General features: G+C 54.8%; 1 protein-coding gene across 2 annotated transcripts in view; it reads left to right on the top strand.

The window, feature by feature from the left end:
• The first annotated feature begins 1,971 nt into the window (after positions 1–1,971).
• The window catches only part of GATA6 (GATA binding protein 6), a 30,284-nt gene continuing 21,877 nt past the window's right edge, over positions 1,972–10,378 (top strand). Inside the window, exons 1-3 of one of the 2 annotated variants that reach the window (XM_060170694.1) lie at positions 1,972–2,167; positions 3,571–4,732; positions 9,015–9,181. In XM_060170694.1, the coding sequence (XP_060026677.1) occupies positions 3,607–4,732; positions 9,015–9,181 (1,293 nt within the window). In that variant the 5' untranslated portion in view covers positions 1,972–2,167; positions 3,571–3,606. Of the gene's footprint in view, positions 2,168–2,805; positions 4,733–9,014; positions 9,182–10,378 lie in introns of those variants that run through there. The other variant, XM_060170695.1, reaches the window with a different exon arrangement.

The raw sequence follows: 10,378 nt of genomic DNA, 5'->3' as shown, positions 1-10,378 counted from the left end.
AAAACAAAAGAAAGGCATTGGAAGCCCTGGTAGGAGTTAAGTGGACGGCGGACGCCGGGTTATCTACTTTGGTAGACGCATTCGATCGAACTCAGGTTAAATTTTAAAGCCCCTGGATCCTGCTCCAGTCGCCAGTCTCCGTTCCAGAGTTTTCTACCTTCAGTCTTTTCGGAATTGCGGGCACGCTGAAACTGGGAGCCGCCGCAGTGATTGGGGGAGGCAAAGAGGAATGTAATAAAAGTGACTAAATTGGATGAGAACGGTTTATGGACCTTTTCGGTAGCAATTTAAAATTCAAAAGTGTTTAGCAGCAATTTACTACGAAGAATGAAAAAAGAATCGCCGACTTCCTCGATTCCACTCTTTCGTCCCCCGCTCTGCCAGGCCCTGGCCCCTTGTCCCCCAGGATTCACAGGTTCATAGCTCACAGTCACATAGAGAGGAAACATCCATTTAGCCAGGAGGTCTCACAATCTCTCGAAACCCTATTTTACTATGGCCCTACCTACCCCGGCTCAACTCTGCTCAGGCTCCTCTCTCTTCCCCAACTGGAAACATACACACACACACACACACACACACACACACACACACACACACACACACACACACAGCCCAAACGCTTTCAGGGAGACTGACCTTTAGAAAATCATTTACTTCGATTTACCTTAAAAAAAAAAGTGTAAAAATCCATTGCCACAAAACAACTGCTCCTGCCCTAGTTAAAATTCTCTCTCGACAGTCTTCTGGGGTCACGTCTGTCGGAAGAAATCCTTTTTGTGAGAGAAAGGGAGCGAGACATATATCACGGCTCCTGCCGCGGACGAACCTGCGGCCGCGCGACTCCCCGCTGACAGATCGGCGCTGATAACCCCGCGACGTTCATTTCCAGTCCCTTTGCTGGCTAAGGACCGTATCAGTTTGTACACAGTTGTGATAACCATTTGGAGGGAGCGAAGAAGGGGTGTGTATGTGAGGATGGGGGTGGGGAAGCGGTATTTCGCGCTGGGACCTGGGAAGGTGACCCCCTCCTCTTTCCAACGACTTATCTGATACTTACCTGAAGTTCTCCAGGGAAAGCTCAGAGCAAACGGGATACCAAAACTTGGAGAGCACCTTCGGGGGTGACCGGCGTGGAAACCCTTTTCCATTCTGCACACTTCATGGACTAACCTTTACGTACACCATGACCCCCAAAGTTCCCGTAGTTTAGCTGGGGAGGGCTGACGTGAACCTCCCGAAACTTCCCAGGAATTTAGTACATTTCTAAAAAGCAGGGCAGAGGTAGGGAGCTGGGCACTCGAGTTCCTTTTTTCCTAGATCACAGGAGACGAGACCCCCGACGGCCACCACGACCTGAGCCTCAGGGTCTCGAGAAGAGGTTGGGAAAGTTTAAGGTCGGTCACACACAACTGCGGAGCTAAAAGCTCATTTAATGTGCAGGGAGGAGCGGGGAAGGCCAGCGGAGGAAAGCACTTTCCCCCCTTATTCTGGGGGGCGCGCTGACCAGGGAGCTGGCGCGTCTCTCCCGCTGCGGTGGCTGCGTGGGGCTGTGCACAGTCAACTACTCCTCCAGCGCCACCGCCGCCCCCCCCCGCCCCCTTGAGCGCGCGTGTAACTGGGGGAGGAGGAATGGGTGTGGGTCGCCAGCCAGGTCAGGCGTTCTGCCACCTCCGCCCCTCCCCCGGCGTCCCCGGGATCGGCGCCCCCTGGATGGACTCGCCCCTACTCCCAGGACGGTGCTCGCGGCTTAGCCCACACCCGCAGGCTGCGCGGGGCTCATTGTCTGCCCGCGCGGCGCGCTCCCCTCCCCCCGCCGCCCGCCGTCTCCTCCCCACCCTCTTTTCTCTCCTCCCCTAGCTCCCTCCTCCTCCTCTTCCTCCTCCTCTTCACCTCCAGCGCCCAGCTGCTCGCAGAGCGCAGTTCCGACCCACAGCCTGGCACCCTTCGGCGAGCGCTGTTTGTTTAGGGCTCGGTGAGTCCAATCAGGAGCGCAGGCTGCAGTTTTCCGGCAGAGCTGTAAGAGGCGCCTCCTCTCTCCTTTTTATTCACCAGCAACACCGCGTAGACCCCGGACTCGCGCTCGCCTGCCGGCGCCCTCGGCCTCTCTCAGCGCTCTGGAGCCCCCTCCGCCACGGCTGTTCTCCATGCGCAGCGCCCACCCGAGGTTCGGCTGCTTCCTCTCTTGCACGATCTCTCCTCTTTCCTCCTCTGCACCCCCCACCCGTCGCTGGCCCGTCGGCCTCGGCTCTCCGGCCCTCTGCGGGCCGCGATCGGCTCCGAGGGTTTCTACCTTCTCCACTCCCAGCAGGCACCCAGGTTCCCGGGACACCGCGGACCGACTTATGGTGTCTTTTCCTCTCCCCGAAGCGCTTATCTGCGCGCAGCCTTATCTCCGAGTTATCTTGGCGCAAAGGGGCGGGAGCCGGCAGTCAGGCGGGCAGAGACTTCTTTCCTGCTATCTAGTCCCGGTCTGTGTGTGGGTATTAATTTTAGTATGGTTATCTCCGATGAGCCCAGGCGATTTGGAAAAGCAGCCCCGAGAAGGCCAGTCCGGCTGTATTTCGCCTCCCTCCTCCACCCCCTCCTTGTCTCCCTGTCATTCTTCCTGCTCTCCCCTTTGGGGTGGCCTCGGCTCCGGGGCGGTCTCGCGTCCCCCCTTACATTTCCCCCTCCTTTTCTCTGCGCTCCGCTCCACCCCGCTACGTCCGATTCCGGAACGGTCTGGCCTTTCCGCGGCTGGGGATGACCGCGGGGTGGGCCGGGGTGGTCTGGCCGGCGTGGCGCGGCCGGCGTGAGCGCACGCGCTGGTGGCTGCAGAGGCGAGCGGTGTCTTAAGGTGTGCGGCGCCGCGGGGACGCGGGTTGGGCAGGAGACTCCGGCCCCGCACGCACCCCGAACTGCCTATGTCCCGAAGGTCCGAGACTGCGATCTCCGCCCTGCGGCCCCACCTTCCAGGGCTGGGTTGCATTTCTCTCTGGGGCTCGCGTTCTGTCTCGTCAGCGCAGTCCGGGAAGCTCTGGGAAAGCCAGTATGGGGGAACGCGGCGGTTTCGTTTTCGGGAACAGGTTGCCTTCCCTGTGCTAATGATTTTCACGCGGGCAGCTCTCATATTGAGGCATTCCGGGCGAGCGACCCCCATACGGAGGAAAGATAAGGCAGCGCCGACACGCACGGCTACTTAAAAAGTTCCTTTGTGTGCCATCAGCCAGGAGGGAGCCACTTCGGGGCGGAAGGAAAACCTCGGCCAGCCTCGCAGTCACCCTTGGGGTCTGGCGCTCGCGCTGATGAAGGATGCTGCGGAGGGGGTGGGAAGGGAGCGCGAAGGGACCCGAGCCGTGCGGGTGAGGGAGAGCTTGTATCCGGGTCCTGGGAAGATCCTGTGGCGGCTGCGCAGGCCCCATGCCCCTCTCCTTACCCACCCCTTGAGCCCGGGGCAGAAACGGGATCTCTGAGGAATCTCATTAGCCAGGGAGGCGAGTGGAGGTAAGATGTCGTGCAGCCTGCGCTTTGGATAACTCCTTTTTTATCTCTCCTCCCGACCCTGTCTCCCTCCCCATCCGGTCTCAGGAGCTAGAAGTCAGCTAGGAGGGCGCCGGACCGTGGATGGCCTTGACTGACGGCGGCTGGTGCCTGCCGAAGCGCTTCGGGGCCGCGCCTGCGGACGCCAGCGACTCCGGAGCCTTTCCAGCGCGGGAGCCCTCTACGCCGCCTTCCCCCATCTCCTCCTCTTCTTCCTCCTGCTGCTCTCGCGGTGGGGAGCGCGGCCCCGGCGGCGCCAGCAACTGCAGGACACCGCAGCTCGACACGGAGGCGGCGGCGGGACCCACGGCCCGCTCGCTGCTGCTTAGCCCCTACGCCTCGCATCCCTTCGGGGCTCCCCACGGACCTTCGGCGCCGGGGATCTCTGGCCCCGGGGGCGCCCTGTCGAGCTGGGAGGACCTATTGCTCTTCACTGACCTCGACCAGGCCGCGACCGCCAGCAAGTTGCTGTGGTCCAGCCGCGGCGCCAAGCTGAGCCCTTTCGCCCCCGAGCAGCCCGAGGAGATGTACCAGACCCTCGCCGCCCTCTCCAGCCAGGGGCCCGCCGCTTACGACGGCGCGCCCGGCGGCTTCGTGCACTCGGCGGCCGCCGCGGCTGCGGCCGCGGCCGCGGCGAGCTCCCCAGTCTACGTTCCCACTACGCGCGTGGGCTCCATGCTGCCCGGCCTGCCGTACCTCCAGGGGGCGGGCGGCGGGCCCGCCAATCACGCGGGCGGCGCGGGCGCGCACCCCGGCTGGCCCCAGGCCTCCGCCGACAGCCCCCCGTACGGCAGCGGAGGCGGCGCGGCGGCCGGCGGGGCGGCGGGGCCCGGCAGCGCCAGCTCCGCCGCGGCGCACGTTTCGGCGCGCTTCCCCTACTCGCCCAGCCCGCCCATGGCCAACGGCGCGGCTCGGGACCCGGGGGGCTACGCGGCGGCCGGCGGCGGGGGCGCGGGCGGCGTGAGCGGTGGAGGCGGCAGTCTGGCGGCCATGGGCGGCCGCGAGCACCAGTATGGCTCGCTGTCGGCCGCGCGGCCGCTGAACGGGACGTACCACCACCATCACCACCACCACCCGAGCGCCTACTCGCCCTACGTGGGTGCACCGTTGACGCCCGCCTGGCCCGCCGGACCCTTCGAGACCCCGGTGCTTCACAGCCTGCAGAGCCGCGCCGGAGCCCCGCTCCCTGTGCCGCGGGGCCCCAGCGCAGGTAAGGGTCGCGCCGCGGCATGGGAGTCGGGGCGCGAGGGGGTGTGGAGTAGCTTGGGCCCTGTTTCCAGGGCATTCCTGTCTGGGTGCCCGGAGTCTGACCGCGTTGTTGTGGTGCTTCTGTTTTGAACGAGAGAGACTAGATGCGCAGATATGCCTCAGGGTCTGGGAGGAGGTCCAGGGACTTGATGGATAGCGACTGGAGTGGGCAGTTGGAAAAAAATGAGCCCAGGAGGAAACGGACAGGGCCTGAACTTGGTCGCAGACTCCAGTTTGCCTGGGTGGAAGCGTCAGAGTCCATTTGGAGGGTAACTTTAGGAGCGTGTTGGGCATACGATTCACCCTCTCCTCCAATACACACAGTCACACCCAATTCAACTCTCCCAAGGTCGGGAGCTGCGTGTGTTTCCCTCAACGAGAGTGTTTAAAGAGGTCCATGGTGGAAAAGGACCTAGTTGGCATCTCCCTGACCCTCAGTGAGAGGGCAAGAAGAGAGGTCAGCCTTGTGACTGTCCCGAGGGAAGGCTGGTGCCGGGGCCCTTTTGCTTGGCATCAGCAGGCCGGCGGGGTGTCGTGCTGTTGCTCCTGCCTACGTCCCCCAGGCTGGGACCAGGGATCCAGGAGCACTCACGCCTATTCTTCCTCCGGAACCCAGGCCAACAATTTTTCAGTTTCCAATCCCACTCATGCTTTCCATTCCAGTGTCTGGGGGCAGTTTGGAGTGAACTGGGAAAACACAATTGTCAAAATTCCTGCAAATGCCCCACATCTTGAAGAGTGTTTGTCCTGCTCTTCAAGGACAAGGGAGGGTGTGAACTGTTGTCTGGCCTGACAGAGGCACGTTGGCTTTTTTCCTCAGCTTCAGGGTCCTTTTTCGTGCTTTCAGAGGTCTCTCTTTGTATTTAACCTGTTTGATATAACCTGACAGTCTCCTAAGACAAAAAAATGGGCTTGTTTTGGCCGTTGTTTCTTTGAGGGGAGCTGTGGGAGTCAAGAAGTGGCAAAGACAAGGAGGCACATCAGCCTAAGGTACCCTACCTGGTGCTCTCAGGCCCCAGGTCTGGGCTTCGCGGGAGAGCCCTTCACTTAGGGACAGCAAGTCTTTTAGGGACCCTAATTAGCGAGGGTCAAGTGAGGCACTGCCAGCCTTGTGTTCAGAGACAGCCTGGGAATGCTAGTGGCCTGAAGGTGTGAAGGATCTTATTTGAATTGCGCTCTCTCAGTAACATTGGGCTGAAAATCCCCTCTCCTCTCCTTGCAAAGCTGGTCCTGGAGACCATCTTTATGGTCTGTGTGTAGAGTGGGGCGGTGGGGAGGGCCCTGTTGAAGTTTGGAGACTTGAGACCACAGAGCCCTGTCACCCTTCCTGCTGCATTAGGGACCCACATCTGGCTCCCGGGAGCAGAGAGACAGGGAGAAGGATCTTCAAAGGATGGAAGGGGGTGGTGGTTAGGCTGTGAGGTTTCTGTCAGTCAAGAATCCAGCAGGGAATCCGAAAGGTTGTGTGAGCTGGGTAGGGGGCAGCTCTGCCTGCTTGGCGACGCACCTTAGTGTGACCTCCGTTTCCCTTTGCCCTCTTCCAGCATTACACAGGACAGAGAAGCAGTCCAAAAGACATAATCGGAGTCTTTGGATGTTTAAAGTAATTGGTTTTGTGAGAAAAATCCTTTTAGAGGTGGTAGGGTGCAATTACAGACAGGTTGTAAGTTTTTCAATCTAAACTTAGCCTATCCTTTCACTAATTTTTTCCCTTTCCGGGTAGAACACTGCAAAGTTAGAAAAATCTTGTGTAGACTCAGAGCATGTTTCAAAAAAAAAAAAAAAAAGGAAAGGGGTTTGGGAACACCCAGCTTTTGCATAAAGAGTCTTTAAAGAAGGCAGGAAGCTGCTGAGAATAAGCCAGTCTGGGGGTGGGGGAGATGAATGACCCTAATTTTGCTTGTCCATTACAGGTGTTCCCATGCTAGAGAGCATCTCCTGCCAGCTTCCTAACTGATTCTCTGCTTCTCCACTTTGATTTTTTTTTTTAAACAAACCATTTTTGGAGGCACTCTTTTTCGAGCAAATGGGCAGGGCTAAAACCTGAGCACTGAGCTTTCTCAACCTGCACAGTGCGGGGTGGAGTAGGGGGCTGTTCTCTGGGAACCTGCTCCATTCACCTCTCCCTGGTGCTGGTGCTGGTGCTGGTGGGGAGTTTTGGGGTGAGTTCTGTCTCCAGAGGCCAGGGCCCTCACAAGCTGCCGCTGAATTGGGTTCCATTCTCGGTCCCGGGATGACATTCGCTGGCCTTGCCCTTCTCCCCTGAGTCTGTCACTGCCCAGGGCCACCCAAAGCAGCCAGGTTAGGAGACAGAGGATGAATTGGGGGGAAATGGTGAGAGAGCTTCCAGCACAATCAGATTTCGTGATTTATAAAAAGTAGCTTTTTCTTATTTTAGTTATAGGATTGCAGCTGCTGAATGAGGAGTGGGGAAAAGTGTGGAGGCAATGGGAGCTGTAGATTTTACTTAATTAAAAATAAGCAAACTTCCTAAATTTTATTTATCCAAAGTAGACTTTAAGTTTTGTCTCTGAGTTTTCAGCTGACTAAAGAGATTTACCTGGGGCGTTCACACTGTCTTCTCCGGGGAGTCTTTATTGTTCCCAGCCCGGGAGAAGGAGGCCAGGCGTAGGGCTGGGTTCTCCAGGGAATGCCCCAATTCTCCACGGAGAGGGGCTCTGATAGGTAACATTTTAAAGTCAACAACAAAGACAAATACCTTGTTTAACTTCAGTGTCCTTGAAGTCCTGAGCATTTTACTGATTACCGTAGTCAATAGTAGCTTTTAGGGCGGAGAAGAATAAATCTTTGTGATGTGTTCTAAGTTGCAGTATCCCCATGACAACTTTGAACTCGAGTTATGTGGGAGGCTAGTTTCTTTTAAACGTATTTCTTGAGGAGGAAGGAGACTTGTTTTGCAGGGTAAATAATATTAATGGAATGAAAGATTTCTGTATGTCCAAATCCCGTTTAAATATCTGTACAAAAGGTGATGGTAGACACAAGCTGTAGACTGCTCGTGAATAGAAAGGCTTGCTAGCATACTCTTCAAATAAACTGTAAAGTGTAATGTTTATTTACTTTAAAAATTGATTCAAAAATGCTCCTTAAAGAAAGCCAAATGGTAACATTTAAATTTTCTATAATATAAGTAACTCTAGACTGGAGATATTTTAAAGTCTATTTGAAAAGTGCTTGATAAGAACCTCATTTTAGATAATTATTCATATTTAACTGATTCAGGGGGAAGTAATAAATGTTAAAACCATTTACTCTAAAGGCTTCTTTAGAGTAAATTAGCAGGTTTAGGTTAATTGTGAACTCCGGAAAACTAACCAAGTAGCCAAATGACAAATATAATTTAAATCGATGACATAAGTTGAAATTTTAGTGCAGGAAAATAGGAAAAAATTTATTTAGCATTGGGACAGTCCGAGTAATTTTCTGAATTGGTAAAGCATCAACCATTTGTAGACGTTTTGTAGATTGAAGCAATAAGACCCACTTTGAAATCATAATATTTTAGTATTTGGTCTTTGTGGCATGAAAATCGAGCTTAACATTTATCTCTGTGTTTATTAATCTTTTAGTGCTTTCCCCGCCCCCTGAGGAGACCTGAGTAATTTCTAATTAATTGACAAAAGTGCCCAAGAACAGTATTTCTAATTTCACTTGTCTATTTTTTACTGAGGAAAAGGAAGAGTAGTAGATACAGCAAATACCTTCAAAAAGTTAACTTGAGATAGAAGTAAAGAAGACAGCCTCACTTTGTCCGGGGATGTTTGTGGGTTAGGGCAGGGGTCAGTGATCATTGTTAATATTGCAAGGCTTGCTGGGGTTTGGCAAGTGGTATATTGTAATTATGATGGATTTCAGTTTTGAAAAGCTTGGGAACAGCCGGAAAGAAGGGGTCAGAGGACCCAAACCAACCTCCCCACGGCTCAACTCTGAGGTCCTTGGAGACAGGAGGCAGATGATTCGGGCCGGGCTTCCAGCTCTGTCTCCAACTGCCCTGGGGTTTGCACTGGGTGCGCCCAGGGGTGCAGAAGTATTGGACAAAGTGTTGGTCAACAGGTCGATCGCGATGACATCAACAGCCGGCTCCCGGCCGGGCCGCCGAGCAGAAAGCCCGGTGGGGAAGGCCGGCACTGCGGATCGGGGTGCTGGGGTGTCGGGGAGGCCCGCGGAGACGGACGGACGGACCGGCGGGCGGGCGGGACCTCACCGGCTTCTCGTCCCCGCAGACCTGCTGGAGGACCTGCCTGAGAGCCGCGAGTGCGTGAACTGCGGCTCCATCCAGACGCCACTGTGGCGGCGGGACGGCACCGGCCACTACTTGTGCAACGCCTGCGGCCTCTACAGCAAGATGAACGGCCTCAGCCGGCCCCTCATCAAGCCGCAGAAGCGCGTGGTGAGTGCGAGCGCCGCCCTCCCCTGCAGCCCGGCCCCAAGCGGCGCTCTTCCCCTGGGGCCGGGGTCTCCCCGCCCGGCCCCGCCCGACCGCACCTGTCCCCGCGGGGGCACCCGGGGCGGGCCGAGTGCCAGCCCCAGCGGTACGCCCGGTTCTCCGGTCGTTTGAGCGCCCACGAGCGCAGGTCCTGAAAGGAGAGTGACGTCCTTAAATGGAAAAAAAAAAATAATGGTGTAGTGTGCTACCATCTTTTAAAAGTACCCAAACTCCCTATATTTACAAATCTCTAGATGTACTTGTAAATGCAGTGAAATAGTTTTGGAAGGAGATACAAGGAATGAGTAATGTTAGTAACCTTCAGGGAGAAAAACTGAGGCTACAGCCCCAGGTCAGGTGAAGGAAGGAGATTTTTATTTTCACTGTGGACTCTTTGGTCTGGTTTGGAGTTTATTCTTGAAAAAAAGCATGCTTCTTTGTAACATCCCCCTCAAATGGATATGACAACAGGGAACCCGCAGTCCCTTTCTCCCCACAGCCTCATCCTCCTGGACCCCTTTGACTCTGTCCCTTCTACCTCTGGGCCCCTTCCACCTCTTCTCAGAGCCAGACTAGTTTTAGCTCCAAATTCCATCCGTCTTTTGGACTGTCCTTGAGTCGGGTGAAAAATTTATTTACTCTAACCTTTGTTATTTTGAAATGTGGCTGTTCAGAGAACTACATAGAACTTGAGAAGAAAATGCAGTCTGCATGTTTTTTGCAAGTAGAGGATTTTCACCATCCCGACACATTTCACTATGTTTTATTAAAGTGTGGGAATTCTGATTTTCTTCAGGGATTAATCTCTTATTGTCTTGCGTGTTGTTAAGAAGGAAAGGGTATTTATTGCTGTAGTGATTGGAGAAAATAAACGAAAGCTTTCACAAGCCCCACCGTAAGGCTAACATTTGTTTAGCCAAGCACTCATACTCTAATACCTTTTAAAGTAAAATATTTTACAGTTAGATGCCAGACATCTTAAGTATCCAAGTAATTTATTTAATTGTTATACTCTAATTAGCAGGAACAAATGCTACACATGTTGTTTGTGTTAAATAGATTAGAGTGAAATTGCATCACAATGTAAGTCTGACACCTTAAAGAGAAGCAATTAGTTTTATGGTTGTTTTGTTTTTAATGCATTTAAAATAAAGTGGCTGA

This window comes from Lagenorhynchus albirostris, chromosome 14 (genome assembly GCF_949774975.1).
Source record: "Lagenorhynchus albirostris chromosome 14, mLagAlb1.1, whole genome shotgun sequence".
Taxonomy (NCBI): domain Eukaryota; kingdom Metazoa; phylum Chordata; class Mammalia; order Artiodactyla; family Delphinidae; genus Lagenorhynchus; species Lagenorhynchus albirostris.
Note: the sequence above shows the minus strand (reverse complement) of the source record. Positions and strands in the feature narration are given on the sequence as shown.